At 38.1% G+C, this 23,550-nt stretch overlaps 1 protein-coding gene and 1 long non-coding RNA gene across 5 annotated transcripts in view; one reads left to right on the forward strand and one right to left on the reverse strand.

Annotated features, from left to right (window-relative positions):
- The window catches only part of LCLAT1 (lysocardiolipin acyltransferase 1), a 181,177-nt gene that overhangs the window by 103,407 nt on the left and 54,220 nt on the right, over positions 1 to 23,550 (reverse strand). For all 4 annotated transcript variants that reach the window (XM_019448273.2, XM_019448281.2, XM_019448294.2 and 1 more), the window contains exons 2-3: positions 13,919 to 14,087; positions 4,005 to 4,203 (exon numbers count right to left, since the gene is read on the reverse strand). In XM_019448273.2, the coding sequence (XP_019303818.1) occupies positions 4,005 to 4,203; positions 13,919 to 14,083 (364 nt within the window). In that variant the 5' untranslated portion in view covers positions 14,084 to 14,087. The remainder of the gene's footprint in view (positions 1 to 4,004; positions 4,204 to 13,918; positions 14,088 to 23,550) is intronic.
- LOC128773669 (uncharacterized) lies at positions 9,860 to 16,374 on the forward strand. Its single transcript, XR_008418054.1, has 2 exons — positions 9,860 to 10,040; positions 16,047 to 16,374. It is a non-coding gene; the product is annotated as an uncharacterized LOC128773669 (long non-coding RNA).

Here is a 23,550-nt window from a genome sequence, read left to right on the forward strand (position 1 = left end):
CCACTGTCAGATATATGATTTGCAAATATTTTCTGTAGACTGCCTTCTCATTTTTTTGATGGTTTCCTTTATACCGGAGATTTTTAGTTTGATGTAGTCCTTCTTTATTTGCTTTTGTTGCCTTTGCTTTTATTGTCAAATCCATAAAGTCACCACCAAGACCAATATTAAGGAGCTTACCATCTATGTTTTCTTCTGGGAGTCTTATGGTTTCAGGTCTCAAATTCAACTTCAATCCATTTTGAGTTAATCTTTGTGTATGTGGTAGGATAATGGTCCAGTTTCATTCTTTTGCATGTGGCTGTCCAGTTTTCCCAATATCATGTACTCTTCAATAATGTGTATTATATATTCTTGGCTCCTTTGTCATAAATTGACCATATTTGCATAGATTTAGTTCTGATGCTCTCCATTCTCTTCCAGTTATCTGTGTGTTTTATGCCAATACTGCTCTGATTACTATGGACTTGTAATACACTTTGACATCTGGAAGTGTGATGCTTTCATATTTGTTCTTTCTCATGATTGCTTTGGCTGTTTGGGGGCTTTTTTTTTTTTTTTTTTTGGCTCCATACAAATTTTAGGATTGTTTATTTCTGTGAAAAATACCACTGAAATTTTGATAGAGATTGCGCTGAATCATCTGTACACTGCTTTGAGTAGTATGGACATTTTAACAACATTAATTATTCTTATCCATGAGCACCAAATATCTTTCCATTCATTTGTGTCTTTTTCAGTTTCTTTCACCAATATCTTACAGTTTTTAGTGTACACGTTATTTTACCTCCTTGGTTTAATTTATTCTGAGGTGTTTTAGTCTCTTTAACACAGTTACAAATGGGATTATTTTCTTAATATCTCTGACAGTTTATTATATATAAATGCAACAGATACTTGAACTTTAAGTTTATTTATTTTGAGACACAGAAAATGAGGGAAGGAGAGAGACAGAATCCCAAGCAGGTTCCTCACTGTCAGGGCAAAGTCCCAAGGCAGGGCTCAAACTTACAAACTGTGAGATCATGACCAGAACTGAAACCAAGAGTTGGACACTTTTAACTGACTGAGCTATCCAGGGGCCCCAAACATTTTCTCTCTTTTGTGTATCTACTCCAAAGTTTTGCTTTGTAGTTAACCTGAGACTTACATAAGACTACTTGTATCTTTAACAGTCAATTTTAAGTTAATAACAACTTAAATTGGGACACATTCTAAAGCTCTACAATTTGTACTCCTCCCCCATTTACTGTAGCATGATCCACACATGTTCATCCTGCTCATTTATTGTTTATATAGTTTTTTAAAATAAGCTCTTAGATAAATGTGGACCAGCTAAGGCTATTAAAACAGTTATACATGACATTAAAAGAGAAAATTTAATAGTTCCTAGATTCTGCCTAAACATGTTTGGCTCTAAAGTTAATTTCACAATAGGAGATAAATATTCTATATTTAGAATCAAGTCAAAGTAATACCTATCTGGAGAGTGCAAGCTTCAAATCTATTTTGTACTATATTAAATGGGAATAAAACTTCTGAAAGCTATAAGGTAATGCAATCACACGGACCTAAACTCATTGTTTCTTCATACGCAGATGTAAAATTTTTATTTTACCAGAGACTTCCAGCCTAATTTGCTTTCTTGGAAACCAGACAACTCAGTCATCATGTAATCAATATGCAGTTATTCGAGTGAAGATAGTGAGGGCTTGTAGAAGACAGCTGTGCAATGAGGAGGGAGGGAGGCAGGCCTGTTTTCTTGGCTGCACCAGTTTAGAGTGGAATTTGCTTGACTAAATTGGGAGGTGAAAGGAACGTGTGTTGTTTCAAATACCACAGATTCTCACTGTTCTCAACAAATCTTGGTGCACTTTCTCGAATAAGTGGCCATTTGCCGTATGTCCTTGGGACCACTTCTAGAGACTTTAAATGACTGTTGTTTTAGAATTTTCACCATTTCTCTGGGCAATCGGTCCATGGAGGCTCATGCTTCATCCTGGAAGTGCCTCTCATGTTATCTTTTATGCCCAAAATGGTTTCTTGGGTTGTACTTTTGATTGTCTTCTTTAGGGACTCTAATTATATATACATGTCAGACCTCCTTTGGCTATCTTCCCTTTCAACCACTTTCTGACAATTTTTTCCCTCATTTCCATTTTCTTTGTTTTCCTGTACATTCCTGATAGGATTTTTTGCCTTTATGTTCTATTTTTCTTTTCTTGAATTCATTTCTTGTTCACATTTTTTGCTTTCTTGACCATTACTGTTCTTTGTGTTGCTTATACGGGTTTTTTTTTTTCATATCCCCAAATGCTTATTTGATGACATTCTCATTCTTAATTTCCTTGTTTTCCTCACTGCCACACCTGTATGAGGAGCTAACTCTCCTGTGTGTATGTGATTCTCCCTCAGAAGCAATGCTTCTCTGAGGCTGCCTCTTCATGCCCTGCTGTCTTAATAGTCATGTCCCTGTATCTTGTGCCACGAACCACTGTGTCTGACCTGTGTTCGGTATTTTGGTATTAGGCATTTTCTTAGTTGTTTCCCTCTACTCTTAAGCCTTACCTCCCCACCCTTAGCACCCATGGGCTTACAACAATAGGAAGTCAGAAGGAACACTTAGAATTTATGTCTCTATTAAGGCAATGAGAAGGTCATGGTATTCTTTGCCTCCTAGTCATACTGAAGAGATGAGTGAGCCATGTTTTTATTTCCTCTGATTGTTAATCTGAACACTTTTTAAGTCTGAGAAAAATCAGGCTGCTGCCACTATCCTCCAGAAAGCTTTGTGAGGCTTTTAAATTAGACACAAGACTGTTTAAATTGTTCTTCGTTGTTGACAAAGTTTGTCAGTTGCAATATTCTGTTACTATATTGTATGTGGAATCAGGAACAATAAACAAGACATTGTCATGGTTGCTACTGGTGACACATGCCTTCTCTTTTTTGATCAGTCCTTTTAGGGATGTGGCAGCTTTGAAAATACTGATAAGATCTCTGACATTTCTCTCAAGAACCGAAGTCTGTGCTTTCCCCCTAGAATCTTGAGGACAGTGACTGCTTCCACCAGTAATATACTGTGGATATGTGAGACTATATGAATTCCGAGGCGAGGTCATAAAATGCCTTGTCGTTTCACGCTGGTTTTATGAGGATGTGAACTCTAAAGGAAGTTAGTTGCTATGTAAGAAATCAGTTTATCCTGAGAGTACAAATCTCCTGATTAGTCCATCCTGAGGACAACACCTGCCTTTTGCCCTCACAAAACTATTTCAGTACACTGACAGGGGCAGAGTTCAGAAGGCAAAGAATTCAAATAATAAATGTTACACAGGAAGCCACAGAAGTAGAGATGTAATAGATAAAGCAGTCAAGGGGCTTTCATATACCCATATGTGAATAACTGGTTTGAATACATATTCAGTCTGCTCCCCCACTCCTTTCACATTGTGTATGGGGCAGGAGGGGTTAAGTTTTATCCCTACTATACAACATGTTGCATTTCTAGGAATTTTTAAACATAGTATACAACAAGCAAAATGAAAACTTTAAAAAAAAAAAAAAAAAGCTATGGATTAGTGAAGTTCAGAAAATACCAGCAACTAGTATACTGCTAAGAACCAATGGGTTGTCAATTAACATTTATTGCATGAATGTGGATGAATCAGATTATTTCGAGTAGGTTTCTGGCCTAAATCACCATAAGCATGATATGAAATAAAAAGTTACTGAACTATTAATTCATATCCTTCAAAGTGCTGATCTCTCTGGAACCGTATCTACTTCCTTGAGAAAGTTTAGTCTCTCAATGTAAAGTATTTCAAAAAAGATTAAAATAATCTTTTGTAATCCATGAAGAAAAAAACGAACTGGTGACTGTTTTTAGGCTAGTGAGAAAAAAAATGGGAATGACTTTAATACTTATGTGGCGTTTAACAAATTATTCTGTAGTTTTATCACATATTAAATGAACAGCTTAAAATAATTTGTGAATAACCTACCAAATCCAGGAACACTTTTGAGACTGGCTTTGAGGCAAATTTTCTCCAATCTGAGGTAGCTGTATCTCATCAGACAATTCCACAGGAACATCCAGTCCATTCTTGTCCGATGATTCATGATAATGACACTTCTTTCTCCAGGAACGAATGCATCACCTGTTATAATAACTTTTACACCAAACATGGTCTCCAACAATGCCTAAGGAATAAACAATATAGGTATGTGACAATTTAAAGTTATAATTTCCCATAGGTAAATTGTATCATGTTCTGTAAATAAATCTGATTTCTAGTAAGTCAATGGCATAGTGTTTCTCAAGATTATGGCTTCTATAATAAATCTCGAAAAAGAAGTTAATCTGGAAGAATGAGAACATAAAGGCAGTATTTCTATTTTTAGTTTTATTAATTTAGGTTTCTGACAGTTTCCTAATTAAATGTTAGCTTTCATTGAAATCCTCAAGATATATTAACTTGAAAAAAAGTGTAAAAGATACACAAGAAGATTCCACTGCATAATTTTTTAAGGCTATAGATATATAGGATGATTACTTTCTAGAAAGGATAATCAAGAAATTTAGCACTGAGTACAGGGCTGAAGGAACAGAAAGTCAAAATCTTCATTTTATACCTTTCTCTATTATGATCTCTTTAAACAAACACATGTATCTATTTAACAATATATAAATAATAAACCAGATGTTTATAAAGTCCTGCAACCCTAGCACCTACAACAGTGTCTGGCACCTGGAAGATGCCCAAATATTTGAATTTGTTTAATTAACTTTTCTGCTAACCAGCCGTATAATATACGTGAAATATTCAGAGGAAAGTATATTACATGCTGGAATTCTTGTGGAGAAAAAAAACAGGAAATAAGAAACCTTGATTTCAATCCCTTATTTAAATTTTCCAATAATTTATATATAACAAATTAATATAGGACTTCACTATGAATGGAGAGAAAACTGGTCCAAGACAGAGCAAAGGTAAGAAAATCAAAACTTCTCTCCGGCAACAACATCATGAAAACCTCTAGAGAAGCACAGCACGTACAGTGCAGTTGAAACAATGAAAGTAAATGAACTACAGGTGTCTATGACATGGATGGCACACAAACATAATACTGAGAGAAGCAAAACAAAAAGTGTCCTGTAGAAATTTTTTAAAACAGTAAGATATTTTAGGTGTATATAGCCAGTGAAATTGTAAAGAACAGCAAGGAAAGGGCTATCTTACAGTCAAGTTACTGGCTGCTTCTACCAAACAGATGATTGTGATTTGAAAGCTAGATGGCTTGCTGGAGGGCGGCCAATATTCTAGTTCTTGACCTGGTTGACAGTTACACCTTAATATATAAAGTGTGCGTTTATGTTTTATTAACTTTCAATATGTTTGTTACATTTCACAAAAACTTTTTTTTAAAGAACATGACACAGGTGAACAACAGGACTTTAAAACAAAAATAGGACCAAGAAAAAAACAGTTCAAAGGGAATATCAGCTAAGGAAAAGTTAGAAATGTTTTATGCCCAAAGAATTATAGAGTCAGAGTGTTAACACCTTAACAGAGTAAAACAGGTATCTCACAGGACCCAGTAAGTTACTTTCCCACAGCAGAGATTCACTTTAGGGCATGGGTGTTTAACCTGACATCAAGTCCTAGAAGGACAGCCTTCAAGAAGTAAATAAACATGCCAATACCATACTATCTTGATGATTACAGCTTTGTACTAGAGGCTAAAGTCTGGGACTATGATGCCTCTAGCTTTGGTTTTCTTTTTCAAGATTACTTTGGGTAGTATTGACATTTTAACAATATTTGTTCTTCTAATCCATGAGCATGGAATGTTTTGCCATTTCTTCGTGTCTTCTTCAATTTCTTTCATAAATTTTCTATAGTTTTCAGCATACAGATCTTTTACCTCTTTGGTTAGGTTTATTCCTAAGTATTTTATGGTTCTTGAAACAAATGTAAATGGTATCGATTTCTTGATTTCTTTTTCTGTTGCTTCATTATTAGAGCATAGAAATGCAACAAATTTCTGTACATTGATTTTGTATCCTGTGACTTTGCTGAACTCATGTATCAGTTCTAGCAGCTTTTTGGTGGTCTTTTGGATTTTCCACGTAGAGTATCAGGTCATCTGCAAAAAAGTGAAAGTTTGACTTCTTTGCCTATATGGATGCCTTTTATTTCATTTTGTTGTCTGATTGCTGATGCTAGGACTTCCAACACTATGTTAAACAATAGTGGTAAGAGTGGACATCCCTGTCGTGTTCCTGATCTCAGGGGGAAAGCTCTTAGTTTTTGCCCATTGAGGATGATAGTAGCTGTGGGCTTTTCATTTATGGCTTTTATGATGTTAAGGTATGTTCCTTCTTTTTCTTTTTTAATTTTGTTTTAATATTTATTTATTTTTGAGAGAAGGAGACACAGAATTAGAAGCAGGCTCTGAGCTGTTGGCACAGAGCCTGACATGGGGCTCAAACTCACAAGCAGTGAGATCATGATCTGAGCCCAACTAAGCCACCCACCCAGGCGCCCCAAGGTATGTTCCTTCTATCCCAACTTTCTTGAAGGTTTTTAAAGAAAGGATGTTGTATTTTGTCAAATGCTTCTCTGCATCTATGGACAGGATCATACGGTTCTTATCTTCTCTTCTATTAATGTGATGGATCGCACTGATTGATTTGCAAATATTAAACCAGCCCAGGAATGAATCCCACTTGATAATTCTTTTAACATGCTGTTGAATTCGATTTGCCAGTATCTTGTTAAGAATTTTTACATCTCTGTCCATTAGGGATATTGGCCCGTAGTTCCCCTTTTTAGTGGGGTCTCTATCTGGTTTGGGAATCAAGGTTAACGCAAATCTATAAACATCAAGACATTATGGTACTGGAACAAAAACAGACACATAGACCAATGGAAGAGAACCCAGAACTGGACCCACAAACATATGGCCAACTAATCTTCGATAAAGCAGGAAAGAGCATCCAATGGGAAAAAGTCTTTTTAGCAAATGGTGCTGGGAGAACTGTAGAGCAACATGCAGAAGAATGAAACTGAACCACTTTCTTACACCATATTCAAAAATAAACTTAAAATGGATGAAAGACTTAACTGTGAGACAGGAAACCAATCAAAACCCTATAGGAGAAAACAGGCAACAACCTCTTTGACTTCAGCTGTAGCAACTCCTTACTCAACATGTCTCCAAAGGCAAGGGAAATAAAAGCAAAAATGAACTATTGGGACCTCATCAAGATAAAAAGCTTCTGCAATGCAAAGGAAACCAACAAAACTAAAACGCAACCAACGGAATGGGAGAAGATATTTGCAAATGACCTATCAGATAAAGGGTTAGTATCCAAAATCTATAAAGAACTTACCAAACTTAACACCTGAAAAACAAATAATCCAATGAGGAAATGGGCAGAAGACATGAACATTTTTCCAAAGAAGACATCCAGATGGCCAACAGACACATGAAAAGATGCTCAACATCACTCATCATCAGGGAATTACAAATCAAAACCACATTGAGATACCACCTCACACTGGTCAGAGTGGCTAAAGTTAACTCAGGAAACAAGAAATGTTGACAAGGACGTGGAGAAATGGGAACCCTCTTGCACTGTTGGTGGGAATACAAGTGTGCAGCCACTCTGGAAAACAGGTGGAGGTTCCTCAAAAAATTAAAAATAGAACTACCCTACAACCCAGCAATAGCACTACTAGGAATTTACCCAAGGGATACAGGAGTGCTAATTCACAGGGCCACATGTACCCCAATGTCTATGGCAGCACTTTTAACAAAAGTGGAAAATCATGGAAACAAAAATAGCCAAATTATGGAAAGAGCCTAAATGTCCATCAACTGATAAATGGATAAAAAAGATGTGGTTTATATATACAATGGAATACTACTTGGCAATGAGAAAGAATGAAATCTGGCCATTTGCAACAATGTGGATGGAACTGGAGGGTATTATGCTAAGCAAAATAAGTCCATCAGATAAAGACAGATACCCTATGTTTCCACTCATATGCGGAAGTAGATAACAGAAGACCATGGGAAATGGAAGGGGAAAAATAGTTTCAAAGAGAGAGGGAGGCAAACCGTAAGAGACTCTTAAATACAGAGAACAAACTGAGGGTTGGTGGGGGGAAGGTGAGGAGGGTACTTGTTGGGATGAACACTGGGTGTTGTATGTAAGTGATGAATCATGGGAATCTACTCCCGAACCCAAGAGCACACTATATACACTGTATGTTAGCTAACTGGACAATAAATTATATTTAAAAAAAGAAGAAATAAACATGGACCCCTCTTGAAAAAGTATACACAGGGCACCTGTGTGGCTCAGTTGGTTAAGCATCCAACTCTTGATCTCAGCTCAGGTCTTAATCTCAGGGTCCCGAGTTCAAGCCTATGTTGTGCTCCACACACTGGGCATGGAGCCTAGTTTAAAAAAAAGAAAGAAAGAAAAGTATGAACAGGTACTTTGCTAAATGCCTGTAGTTTTCATCAGATTTTCAAAAGGGTCCATAACCACTCAAATAATTATAAGCCCCACTCCATGATAGAGAGGATCATGGCAGAGTCCTCTAGGCTTGGACCCACAAGCACATACTTGTAAGTATAAAGGGCCATCAACTCCCAAAATGAGTCACTGAATTATATGTCTTGGCCCAGAGGACATGTGTGAAGTCATCATCCATGGCTTATTAACTTGGATCAGCTCCATTCTGCTTTCCAAATGATATACTTTACAGTTTTTAGAGAATTGAAATGCAGAATGCCCTTCCCTTAACTGGTAGAAAGATGAAGTTGATTACTAATTGTGTGTTGCACCACAGAAGAGTTGTTAAAAATCTTAAAGCCTTATAAATCCCAAACCTCAACCCTCATCTTTTCAGTGCAATTTCTAATACATGTATCCTGTGGATCCCAAAACAATCTTTCGCTCTTCATTATGGAAAATGTCAAAATAAATCCAGACTGTCTGTCCAGGAGCATATCATATGGCATTCTCTCCCTTGCCATCCAGCACTCTATCAGAATGCACCTGAAAGTTATATATAACCTTTTGGACAGCCTAGATCTCAAACTCACATTCATCATTTGTAATACCAGATAAAACATAATCAAGTCAACGTTATTTACAGGTCTCACAAAGAATTACAAATATATACTACACAGAGGTAAAATTGAACGTCTGTAAAGAACTCCAGAATTCAAATTATCCAGATCAAAAACTGTTAAAAAGACACCATTCTTACATTTTTTTTCTATTTCTAGTCTAGAAACTAGTATAGAAGACAAACTAATCTTATGAAATTTCATAATGCTTTATGGAAGCGATTTCTGAGGATCTTTTATAGACCACTGATTACTACTTCCAAGTGTTCCACCGTGTCTAAAGGTTCCCTTCATGATCACAGAAAAATTGGTTTTACCATTATGCCCCAAGCTCTCATTTACCATTCCAATGACTCTTTATTTAGACTAAGCTAAAACCAACTCTGTGGCATTCCTCATCTCCCAGTCTGCCTGGGCCTTTCAGACTCCACTTAGCCTCGCTCCTGAAATCCTTTGCTTTATTTAAGGTCTTGCAATCCCAAGTCATTCATCAAACACAGCATCCCTTTTCTTAGCAGCAGGCTATTTGTTCTAGGACTGGGCTGGAATCAGCAGGCTGTGGAAGAGACCTGTATCCTAGGTGGGGAGTTAGAAAATGATCTCTAAATCCCTAAGTCATGACTTATGGTGAAAGGACAGAACTCCAAACAGTTTTCAGAATCCCAGGTTATTAGCTAACAATTGGTCTGCTGGAAAGACTCCAAATTTTGAGAAGTAAACACTGCTCTTGGACACATGCAGAGTGTGACCTTGACAGTATTGATTATGCTGAATAGAACTGTCCCCAAATGGAATGACCAAAGACCACCCCTCACTGTAGAAATGTACCAAGAGAGAATGAATGGACACTCTGCAGACTGTTCTGGAAGGAATTCTTACACAAGTAGGTTAGTTTTCAAAATGAAGGGTCTCTGGTTTACAACAACTAAGTGAAGCTTATAGAAGACTTTTTAGAAATATCTACTTAGTACAGTTAATGTGTGAGTTGTTTATTTACTTTTCTGGAGAAATACTTTGTAAATAAGCATGCTCTAGTGGGTAAATTCCATGTACGTTTGAGGGCTGTAATGAAACAATGGACTTTGTATCTTTAAAGTAATTTAAAAATCTACCTCTAAAAATTCACAGCCTGAGAAGTCACCTTCTGTCCTCTAACAAAGGAAGTAGTAGTCTCTCATCAAATGAAAGACAGAAACAGGTCAAACTGTGTATATCTACAGCTAGGAAAGATAGTTTAGGTAGAACACCATTACCTCCACAAGGCCAGAGGTCATATCCGTCCTGTTCGTCATTACATTCCAGCAAAATGCTCAGCACATAGTGGACACTTAATAAATAGTTGCTGGACTAATGTTCTAGGATCCTGCTGACTAATTCTGCCATAGACAGCAGTTAACGAAACTTACCAAAAAATCCTTCCTGCTATTATGAAAGGAAAAAGAAACTTTGCATTAATGTATAAGGAGGATCCACACTGATACTGTAAGATCATAAATATTCAATGCAAAGTACTTCCTACTGGAAAAATAAAAGAAAATAAATAAGCAAGGGACTGCTGCTTCCAGACCTGACAAAATAAGCGGTATCAGTCTTACCACTGAGATGAGTTGCAGGAAAATAAGGTTATAATGAATTATACAGGTGAAAACTCTCAGTTATGAAACCACTGAAGAACCCAACATAAATTCTAGAACTTGAAAGTACATTTTATAAATGTTTATTTATTTATTTGAGAGGGAGGGAGAGAATCTCAAGCAGGCTCCATGCTATCAGCACGGATCATCACGTGAGATGAAATCAAGAGTCAGATGCTCAGCTGACTGAACCACCCAAGCACCCTAAAAGTACAGTATTTTAAACAGAAATCCTCCATGTGAACAAAACAGCAGTTAAAGGTGGCAGAAGAGAGGGTCAGTGAACTTGGTGACTTGTGTAACAATACAAGCAACCTAACCTACAACTCTAGTCCCAAAAGGGGATGAGAGTGAAAGGAGCAGAAAAAAATGTGAGGAAATAACAGCCCCAAATTTTCCAATTTGGAAAAAACAAAGCTACCGATCCAAGAAGCCCAATGAAACACAGCAAAATTAACATCGAGAAACCTAGGACCTAGGCATAACATGACCAAAACAAACTGCTAAAAAAGAAAAACAAGAAATCTTAAAAGCAGCCAGAGGAAAAGGGCACATTATATAAATGGAAGCAACAACATATATGCTAATTAACTTTTCAACAACACAAGGAGAGCGTAAGACAGTAGAATGTGAAAGTTGGAAAAGAAGGAGGAAAATGTCATCCCAGAAATTTCACAGTCAGCAAACTATACTTCAAAAATGAAGGCAAAATAGGGGCGCCTGGGTGACTCAGTCGGTTGAGCATCTGACTTCAGCTCAGGTCATGATCTCACAGTCCATGGGTTCGAGCCCTGCGTCGGACACTGTGCTCACAGCTCAGAGCCTGGAGCCTGCTTCGGATTCTGGGTCTCCCTCTCTCTCTGCCCCTCCCCCGCTCACACTCCATCTCTGTCTCAAAAATAAAAAAAAAATAAAAATAAACACACATTAAAAAAAAATGAAGGCAAAATAAAAGAAAACCATCTACAGGAGCCCTCACTACAAGAAAACCTAAAGGAAGTTCTTCAGGCTGAAGGGAAAGGACACTAGACAGAAACTCTAATATACAGGAAGAACAAAGGATACTATGAATGGAAAATATTTAGATAAGAGATTATATTCTATGATTTCTTTGAAAGAAATAAGACCATGTAAAGCAAAGAATTATAACACTGCATTGTCGAGTTTATTTTGTGAGCAGACAGAGTAGGACAGCAGCAGCACAAAGGATGTGGGAATGAAAGTCCTACACTGTCACAAGCCTTACACTTTATGCAGTGTGCTAATAAATACCAACTCCAAGGACACTGTGACATACTAAGGATACATTATGTAATCCCTAGGTTGTGACTAAATTGTGTTCACACACAGACACACCATTTTCTTTCAAAACAGACGAGGAGGGAATATTGTACAACTCCTTTTATGAAGCCAGCCAGCGTAATTCTGACACCAAAGTTTGGGCTAGTCTGACCAGGGCACTTCTCACCCAACAAGTATTTATTAAGGGGTACCTCGTTCCAAGTATTTCAGCAACCTAGGTCTTTGGCTTCTCAAAGGCTTTGTAGGACTATTCCTTACCTCCTTTCCTCTTCCACTGTGAGGAATCACCACACCACCGGGACTGATTGTGTTAGTAGTTACCAGATTTTTTTTCCCTTATGAAGTGAGGCATTCCCTGACTTGAAAGAACTCCAAACCTTCTTCTTTTAAAACAATCAAGAGGTACCAGTTAACTTCTTACCACTGTAAGTTAAAGTCACGTGACCCTGACCAATCCTGAAAGATTCTTCTTATCACCTAGATATGGCAGCAAACTAGGTTTAATCTCAGCTCTGCTTAAATAATTTGCTTATGCGTATGGCCTTCAGCAAATTATTTAATTTCTCAAAGCTTCTACTTCTCATTCCTCTCCTTAATCCGGAACCAGTTATTTATCATCTACCAGTATGCTCTAAGTCCCTTTCTTTGCGCCTGTAGATTAAGTTCAAATAGAGAAAAGAAACGGGGAAGAGGAAAGGGAGGAGGGACAGAGAGAGATGGGGGACTACTTTTAGTTTAACGATACCACATTTCGTAAAATGTATCTGAATAATTTTTTTAACAAAATAACCTTTGACAAGGCACAAATGCAATTCTTAAAATTATTCACCAGAAGAATCGTTTCTAAAATATGAAAAGGGTGCACTGTAAACAACTCCTCAGCCTCCACGGGAGGAGTCCGCAGCATTAGTCTACCTTCGTCTCTGCAAATGGAACCTCGGCCGTCCGCCTGAGGGCAACTAGGCAACGGCATTTCAAAGGACACAGGGTGAAGAAAGACCCTTCAACACTCGAAGGAAAAGGATTCCCTCCCTGTTTTCCTTGTCGGGTATGTCCCCATCACCTCTACCATGACTGGTCAGTAAACCCAGGAACATGAAGTTTCAGCTGTTGCTCACGAAAAAGAAAGAACAGAACAGTCTCAGGAAATACAACCTATTCAAGGTAAAGGCAGCTACATGGGTGCCCCTCCATTTCTGGGGAAGGCACTGTGGGTTAGCAGCAACAGGGAAGGGCTAAAGCAGCTTTAATCCAGACAAGGGAGGAGTCTGGGCCAGCTCAGAATCACAGGGAAATGTGCTCAGAGCTGTATGCACTGACGTTGCAGAAAACACCTGTCTGTTCCAAGAATCTACTACACATTTTGTAGCACTTACATTTACAGATGTTCTCATTCTAGCCCACAGTCAGGAAATCACTTTATTCCTAAATTCTGTGGTTACTGAGAAGAATTAAATCAATCACATCAATGTCAAAAGTTCAAAACAACAGTTTCATCTCAATCTTAAATTGTCATTATTCGTAAAATAAAGGGAAATTGAAGAATTTTTACATCATTAACTGTCTATCTATATCTTTAGATTTGTGCATTTTGCAACATGTAAAGTATACATCAATGAAGGAAATAAACTTCATGAGGAATATAAAAGAAAACTCTTAATTTGGAATATGGCTCTTAGATATTACTTCAAGGACACGAATTATATTTCATGTTCTCTAGTTTCTGTATTTCCTCTAAATGCTAACGTACCTCTTATGAAACAGAAAGGATTCACATGCTTATCACGTTATCAAAGGGTAACATTCGAGTAACTCTGACTCTAGCTTACCACAGGTAGTGTGAGCCAAGTTGCCACGAGGCGGTTGTTGATCCAGCGATACCAAGATGGGTTTACAAACATCAAAGGTAAAAAGGGACCCAGCATGAATATGCTTCCAAAAAAGCTTCCCCAAAACAGAGTGAGTATGAAGTAAATCCCTTTCCATGACACCATGATTCTGAAAGATATGTAAAGAAAAAAAAAAGAACATATTTTGTTACTATACATATAAACTGCCCAAATTGAGAATGCATAAAATAATCTTAAATTACAAGGCCACAGAAAAGGCTCTGGTAAAGAATTTAAGAGCTTGAATACCATAAAGGTGACCCTCTTATGTCCTACAGGTCTAACAAATTTCCAGTACATTAGAAATGAATACTCTCAGCAGAGTAAGTGTCTGACTCCTCCCCCCACCCCAAAGCTATATTATTTAAGAAGAGCCTTTGGTTTTTTTAAATCTAGTTATTAGTATTAACATAAACATGTATGAGTTACCCAATACAAACTCTTAAAATATTCCAGAGGTTTTTTTATATCCTACTATAAAAAGTCGACTTAATGGGCCAAGAATTACAGAACAGTTTCCCAAGGGTAATCATGCCTAAAAGCGTTGACAATCTTATAGAGTGCACTAAATTTTTTTTTTAAACCTAGAAATGCTGGGGCTCCTGGGTGGTTCACTCAGTTTAGCGTGACTCTTGATTTTGGCTCAGGTCATGGCTCATGGAATAGAGCCCCATGTCAGGCTCTGTGCTGACAGCACAGAATCTGCTTGAGATTCTCTCTCTCCTTTGCTCTCTCTCTCTCTCAACATAAATAATTTTTTTTTAATGTTAATTCTTCACACTAGAACCTGAAAGTAATGTCTTTGGGCAACTGTTCTTAAACTGGCTTTTTCTTTATGAGCTGAAAGAATAAAGAGAAGTCAGATTCCTCACTTTATTTGCCAAAAGATTACTTTCAGGGTCCTCATAACCAGAAACACTTAATATTGACATTTTAAAAGAAACTGTTGGAAACACAGTTTAAAATGAATAATCAAACATTTGATTTTATAACCTAACCTATATTAGAGCAACAATATGTTTTGCCTCAGGATAATACAACTGTTGGAATCATTAAAATTCTGAAAATAATAATGGCCTTAAATTTTTCATTTTACAAAAGGTATTCCAGTGATCAAGACCTGTGATTCTTTTTAAATATTCAGAACAGGAAACAAAATTTCAAATGTCAAAGTGCTTTAATAAATGTCAGACAATAAAACAGGTCAAATCCTTTAACAACACAGATTCGACTTTATCTGGGTACAGAGTATGTTTTTAAAGTTTTTTTTTTTTTGTTTTTTGTTTTTAGCGTTTATTTATTGTTGAGACAGAGACAAAGCATGAAGGCAGGAGGGGGGGGGTCAGAGAAAGGGAGACACAGAATCCGAAACAGGCTCCAGGCTCTGAGCTGTCAGCACAGAGCCCGACGCGGGGCTCAAACTCAACAGACCGCGAGATCATGACCTGGGCCGAAGTCAGCCGCTTAACCGACTGAGCCACCCAGGCGCCCCTGGAGTATGTTTTTAAATCTCTACCAATACTTGACGGTGTGTGTACAAAATCCTTCCAAGTACAAAGAGAATGAGTAAGAACTGGTTTTTTCTGAACTCTAGATGAACTTCTAAGTAGAAGTCGGGTGAGGGACTGAGGGTACAGAGAAAAACCACTGAAATGCAGTGACCACTTTGCTCACCCAGGGCCCAGAAAGGTGTGTGTTTGTTCCTCCACACCCTCAGCTTTGCTTTGTGAGGCCTAGGTTCTCCTCTTCACACTGAAAGATGACACTCTTGGCAGCTTTTATCGAGTCTTTAGATTTAAGCTTTTTTTACACAGGAAAAAGAAAAAGACCATCTGCAGTGCTGCTCCTCTATCTGAAACCCTGTAACTTCCTTTTTTGCTGTTTCTGCCAATTAGCCATTAGCTGGCTCTGTTTAGACACTTAAGAACAGGACTCCACACTGTATCTGTACACATCCATCAAAGACTCAGACATACCTCTTCCTCACTTAGTAAACTATTTCTCATTTGATGTGATTAAACTCTTTTAACTCCGTATATTTCTTCCCTTAGATATCACCATTTTACAGTGATGAAGCGGAGGACCAGAAGAGTTCCGATGACTTTCCCATGTCCCCAGATCAGCTGGAAGCATCAAGTCTTCCTGCCTTCTACTTCTTTCATGATATTATACTACGTCCTTCTCGCCGAGTGGCCGGGAATGAGAGGCCCGAGTCAGCTTCTAAACACGTATGTAAACACAGACTCAAGTAGAAAAGGATGTGTCCCATGAACATACAGGGGTTATTCAGGCCAAGTCTCATCTAAAATTACTTTTCTGTCCTGCTCCTGTCTTTTCCCTAACTTCTCAATCATTTGTTCAATGACTCAATAAGCATACAAAGAGACCCTACTGTGTGCCAGGCTCTGTGCTAGTCACTTGGGGATACCACAGTGAGTATGGCAGTCATACCAAGCTCTCGTCAATCATGGCCTATCTCCTCCTCACGAACTTCTCCCTGGCTCTGCATTTAATCCAGCGCCATCCGGTCTTCTTCCAAGTCTCACAGGTTTCACAGACAAACACAGTTAACAGTTATGACAGCTACACGCTTATTTAGAATAGCTAAAATGGGGGGGGAGGGGACCTAGCAATACCAAGTACTGGTGAGGATGCAGAACATTAAGAACTCACACACACTGCTGGTGGCAATGCAAAATAGTATATATGCTTACCATGTAATCCAGCAATTCTACTACCAAATATACAGGACAAATGAAAACTTACGATGACACAAAAACCTGTACACAATTGTGTATAGCAGCTTCGTTCATACTTGCCAAAAACGGGAAGCAACCCAAATGGGGCGGGGGATACGCAAACAAATCCATAGACCAGATTCCTACAGCTTCTAGCTCAGGAAGGAAACCTCTTTTCCTTCATAAAATGTTCTTATGTAATCACCTAACAACTAAAATGTGCAGCAGCATTGTTCTCATATTCTAATAGGTATACTAAGAAATAAGTGCAATTCAATGGGATACATGCTACAATAGAAGGTATAACAGAGCATGCAACATGTGTTAAGGATAGTTCAAGGTAAGGCAGGATGAACTGTACTAAAAGGGATTAAAGAAGGCATTAGACTCTTGGAGGATGTGAGGCTGGGGGTGGGAGAGATTATTCCAGGCAGTAAAACAAAACATGCAGAGTCACAGAAATACAAAACAGCATGGCTTAAGCAGGGAACTGTAACTCATGAGATTTCAATTAGGTATACTGTACCCATTGGGGAGCTGCAAGAAATCACAAGAGCACAGGTCCCAGGGACAAACTGCACACACCCAGGCCAGGACAGCCAAGAAATACCACCTGTAACATGTCACCATGGGTAAGAAAAAAACCTAGGGCCTATGACTCATGTTTTGGGATAAGTGGTAAGGGTGCATATATAAGTGTCGACTCAATGAGTAAATAGACTGGTTTTGTTAAAAGCCTTAAGAGCAAACAGCTTCTCTTCCCTTCAAAACTGACAGCACATGGAACTTGTCAGCAAAAATCCCAGCATAGACAGATGCTGGTATCAAGGTCTGGGACCATCTGCTCCAGCTCCACCACGCAAAAGCCTGATATTGTGACCACATCACTTCATCTGGATGCTTACAGATGAGGAAGTTGGGGAAACTCTCAAAGGCCTACCTTTTGAGCACCTAATATTTGCCAGGCACTTTACAGAAGGCTCCTGGTCGTTACATATTTAACACCTAAATATTGAACTATTCATAAGCAATGAAAAGATCCATAATAGGTAAATAATTCAAAATTTTGCTGAAACTCCTAAATTTGACTACTCCGAGGCTGGTGTCAAAAAACAAATCATTTAGGTAGTAATAATCTAGTCAAGTGTCCAGTATCCTAATCTCAATGGCCCTTTATTCTGTCTCAGTTACCTCCTAAGCACTTGGTAGGGCAAGTTAGATACACAGTGGATTTGTAAATTTGAGGTTTTAAAAGGACCTTACTATATACCTTGATGAGTCAAGCATGTCTTAAAATAGGCACTTTACAAACATTCTCATCTAATCAAAACAAGAGCCTCAAAAGTAAGGTATCAGTAATATCAGTGGTATTTGCAGGTACAGAACTAAGGGACTCGGTTCCCCAGCACTGTTAATACTGACAGAGGTGCGCTAAAGAGCCTATCTATACCCAGGGGCACTCCCAGAAAACACAGTGGAGAGTTTGGAACTGGTATAAGAAAGATTTAAAGACAAAAAGAATAAATAATGAGTAATAAAAGTAAGAAAGAGTTAAGCATATTGTTTAAGCCCATCTTCTCTAAAGAAGGTATAACTGGGCTTCTAGATTAGGGGACACACAGTGGGATTAAGTAACCCTACACATAGAGAATCCTAAAGCTGAGACCCAGACCATCTTTCCTCACTGGGCTTTCAGGTGGCAAGAGTTTAGTCCTAGTCCAGTGCTCTCCAATAAACCCTCATGCAGTGATGGAAATGTTCAGTAGCTGTGCTGTCCAGTATGATAGCCAATAGCTGTATGTAGCTAATTCAGCTGAGGAGTTATTCATTGGATGTGGCAAGTGGCTACTGTACTAAATAGCACTGCTCTAGGCAGACTACTGGGGCGCACTTCTCTGGGGATCTGACCAGACATTGAGGAAAAACAATATAGAAGCACTGGGGGTACCCTAATAAACAGTCCACTTGGATCACCCTATAGTGAAGCCCAAAGTTCATGTAAGCCTCACCTACATACAAGTTCCTCAATGGCTTTTTAAGTCCCCTATTTTTCACTGTAAGCAGATAAAGAGACATCTGAGAAAAGTCTGTAACATAACATTAGAGACTAAAACAGAAAAAAAAATAAACTTGAAGGAAACAAACTATTCAGGAAGAAGAAAACTATCTTAAACATATCAGAAAGATTAAAAAAAATACTGCATCTAGTAAACAAAAAAGTGAGGAAACATTAAGAGAGTAAACAAGCTATTGGAAGTTGACCACATACAACGTTGAGCAAAAATTAAAAACTCAAAGAGTTGAAAAATAAAACAGAGGAACCCCCCCCAAAAGTCAAGAAGATAAAGGGCTGGAGAAAAAGAAAGAGCATTAGAGGACCAAACAGGAGGTCCCATATGCAAATCATACGAGTGCTAAAAAGAGAGTAGTGAGGAATTGAAGGGGAAGAAACCAACAACAAAAAAATTTTAAAATTTTTCCTCCAAACTTGGTAAACAGGACACTCCACATTAACAGGGCCTGCTGAAAGCCAGGATAATGGACGAAAACACGCTCACCAAGGCACAGCACTGTCACGTTCAGGACAGAGAAGACAAAAGGACATTCTACAAAACTTCTAGAGAAGGTAGAAGAGCAGGTCACAAAGGATTAAAAATGAGATTGGCTTTGGACTTCTCCGTAGAAACATCTCAAGAGCAATACCAGAAGCAAGATGAAACAGAACAATGCCTACAAAGTTCTCAAGAAAATTATTTATCCAGTCACTTTATCAAGGATAATAGAATAACATTATCATACATGCAAGATCTCAAAGGTACCTCCCATACAATCTTTTTTCAAGAAACTATTAGAAAATGGCCTTCCTAAAACAAAGACTAATGGAGATGAAACATGGGAAATGAGAGCTCCCATATAGGTGAGAGGTCCAGGGAATCTCCAAGAAGATCATGAATGAAGATCTGAGGATGACAGTCATGCACAAGACAGAGAAGGTGTCCAGTCCAAATTGGGGATGGGTAACTCAGAAGAAAGACTCTTTGAAAGCTGTATCACCAAATTCCTTATTCCTAAACAAACTATCTTTTTGAGCCAAGAACAGAATGTCCAGGTGAACCTTGGCACAGATTCTAATCTGCACTTGGCTTCTTGAACATGTTCTGATAAAATTCCTGCAGGCCAGCTGATGACACTCATTTTATCTACCATAAGTACTCTGTTTTGATCTACTCCTGAGACGGGGTGGGAGGGGGGTGTTCAAGGTGAATTTAGGAGAAAACATATTCCCACCAGAAAGCCAGAATCTGCAGACTCCAGCCAGATGCCCTGACTATGGTGAGCGCTGGACTGTGGTTTTTTTAGGACTCATTTTATATATGAACTTGCCCACTAACTTCCCCAGAAACAGATCTGGTCAATGCTCTGGGACACCGAGGTCAGACTACCACCCAGAGATTCTGCACCTCTAGGAGCCTTCATCTAATGATAGATTATGCTGCTTGCTTCTCAACTTTTCAAATACAAACATACATACATATGTATACATAAACGGCTTAGGGATACATACATAGGTGATAAAATTTTAAAGAGAAATAATGACTAATATAAAAGGGTAATAGTTGTCATGGGGGAGTCCACAGGAGACTGGCAATATTCTATTTCTTAAGGATGGTGGCTACTAATATGCTCACCAACAGTGCCATTTAAAGTAGTGTTCTTTATGCACTACTCTTAGAAGCTAGATGAATAAATACTTCACACCCAGACACAATCACACTGATTTAGTTCTTTCATAAACATAAGTGAAATATGTATGAGTTGATTAATTTCTTTTAAATCCAACAAAATTTTTAAATCCCTGGATGCATGTTAATTTGCATGACCTGATTCTGATGAATATTTCTGCATTTTTCAGAATTTAGTAACATACACACATCTGTCTCGCCTGATGAAATGGTTTGCTGCTTTATTCCCCAGTGAGAACTGTATTTGTTTTCCTTTCAAGTCACAAAGACAGAGCCTCAGAGCTAAATTTAACATTTAATTTGAGAAGCAAAGATTAGGGTTATTATTATCTCTTTCTCCTCTTACAACCTTTTTATTCTTATTGGCATTATCATTATCATGTATGTCTTTTATTGTAAATCAGTTTAAATTCTTTTAGGAAGCAGATTGTTAATTAAAAATAAATTTAAAAGAATGTTAACATTAGTGACCTTATTCATCATATTTTACTTAAAAAACAGTCTCTAATGTCAAGAAATCACTGGACTATTACACTAAAGAATTTAAGTTCAAGATATTCTGAAGACAAAAAGGTATACTCCTTTAACAAGCAAATCACCAAAAGAAACAAATGAACAAAAATAAGCCAAAGACACAGAAGGTAAAACACCTTTCTGTATCAACTTAGCAATCATAAGGCAGGCAGATGAAGCTGAAAGGATAATGTATAAGGTTTGCTCAAGCACCTTTACCTGTTTGGGAAAACGACACAGACAATAACAGGAAAGCCAGACAAACTACACAGTTTCATTCTTCCTGAAGCAGCACAAGAGAATATTTTCCCAGATACTAGAAGAAGCTGCAAGGTAAGCAGGCATTTAGTTACGATCATTTAGATGAAATAAAACCACAGTTTACCAATTCTGATAAACCCAACAGGCGGTTACAGAGCACAGAATGGGGTCAAACCTCAGTTAGACCTACCCAAAATGAAGCTGGATTTCAGTAAACAAGTCTGCTAACTCCCTCTGGCGGGGAGGGGTCCATTCTGAGAGTTTCTAGCACATCTAGGGTTATGTTAAAATGACTCTATCTTATTAAAGTTTAGTGAGAGAAGAAATTATCTGTGTAAATACTCAGAGTTATCTCTAAACCCTGATGCAATTCTTTCTCTTTCTTTTCTTTTCTTTTCTTTCTTTTCTCTTTCCCTCTTTCTTTTCTTTCTTTTGAGAGACACAGCAAGCCGGGGAGGGGCAGAAAAAGGAGGGAGTGAGAATTCCAAGCCCCACTGATGTGGGGCTCAAATTCACGAATTGCGAGATCATGACCTGAGCTGAAATCAAGAGTTAGAAGCTTAACCGATTGAACCAGCCAGGTGTCCCAACCCTGATGCAATTCTTTTACTTAAAGTGTACTTAAAGTTGATACCTAGAGGGACACCTGGGTGGCTCAGTCGGTTGAGCATCCGACTTTGGCTTAGGTCATGATCGTGCGGTCTGTGAGTTCGAGCCCCGCATCAGGCTCTGTGCTGACAGCTCGGAGCCTGCTTCAGATTCTGTTTCTCCCTCTCTCTCTCTCTGCCCCTCCCTCACTCATGCTCTGTCTCTGTCTCAGAAATAAATAAACATTAAAAAAAAATTTTTTTAAATAATAAAAAAGTTGATACCTAGTAAGAAGCAGACAGTATATACTGTATGATTCTATTTGTTTAACGTTCAAAAATAGAAAAAATAATTTATAATGTTAGAAGTAACATTAATGGTTATACTGGGAGGTATGGAGCATGGGTAGTGACTAGAAGGGGCACCAGGGGCTTCAAGGATTTTGGCAATATTCTGTTTCTTGATTTGCGTGCTGGTTACATGTGGTGTATTCACTTTACAAAAATTTGTTGAGCTATACATTTGCGATCTATTTACTTTCCTATACGTATCTTTTTAAAAATTTTTTATTTATTTATTTTGAGAGAGAGAATGAGAGAGAGAGAGAACATGAGCGGGGGAGTGGCAGAAAGAGAGGGAGAGAAAGAGAGAGATGATCCCAAGCAGGTTCCATGCCATCAGCGCAGAGCCAGCCACGGGGCCCCATCTCATGACCAGGAGGATCATGACCTGAGCCAAAATCAAGTGTCAGAGGCTTAACCAAATGAGCCACCCAGGTGCCCCTCTATATGTATATTTCAACAATATTTACCCCAAAAAGTTATATATGTAATAATTTAAACTGGATACCTTGTAAGTAATCACTTCCACATATGAAGTTTATAAGAAGAAAATACAAAGGGCCCATAAACATGACGAAATGTTCAACCTGTTTTCAAGAAAGTGGAAATTAAGACAACTAAACACCGAGGCACCTGGGTGGCTCAGTCAGTTGAACATCTGACTCTTGATTTCGGCGTAGGTCATGGTCTCATGGTTCATAAGTTTGAGCCCCACATCGGGCTCTGCACTGACAGGATGCAACCTGCTTGGAATTCTCTCTCTCTGTCCTTCCCCTGCTTGCTCTGTCTCTCAAAATAAATAAATGAACATTAAAAACAAAAAGTTAAAAAAAATACCAATTGTTTTCTTACCAGATTGACAAAAATGTCTAATTTTTGCCTTTGGTATTCTAAACATCATTTGATGTCTTTGCCTTCACAGCTGAAAGAAGTATACATTTTAGAGGGCACACTGATGAGCTGTAATAATACATATAAGCTATAATAATTTTGAATATGCCTATCATCATGAATTCCTTCTAAGTATTTACCCCAGAGAAATACTCAACTGCGTGTACAAAGATCTTTGTACACACAGTTGAGCATTATCTGTAACCAAAAAATCAGAAACATAAATGTCCACTGATGGGAGAAGGGCTAAACTGTGGTACAACCAACAATCATGGAACACTATGCAGCAGGTGGAAAGAATGAGGTCAAACTGTATTTTCTAAAATGAACAGTTCTCTAAGATATATTGCTAAGTGAAAAAGAGTATGATACTATTTTCAAAAGAGGGGAACCACACCCCTGGAAAAAAAAACTTATGCTATATGGTTTATATAAATAAATGTAAATGCACATAAATCTGTCTATAAGGACACATAACGTTTCCATGGTCTGTAAAG

This window comes from Panthera pardus, unplaced genomic scaffold (assembly GCF_024362965.1).
Source record: "Panthera pardus isolate Hobbes unplaced genomic scaffold, ASM2436296v1 HiC_scaffold_26, whole genome shotgun sequence".
In the NCBI taxonomy this organism is placed as follows: Eukaryota; Metazoa; Chordata; class Mammalia; order Carnivora; family Felidae; genus Panthera; species Panthera pardus.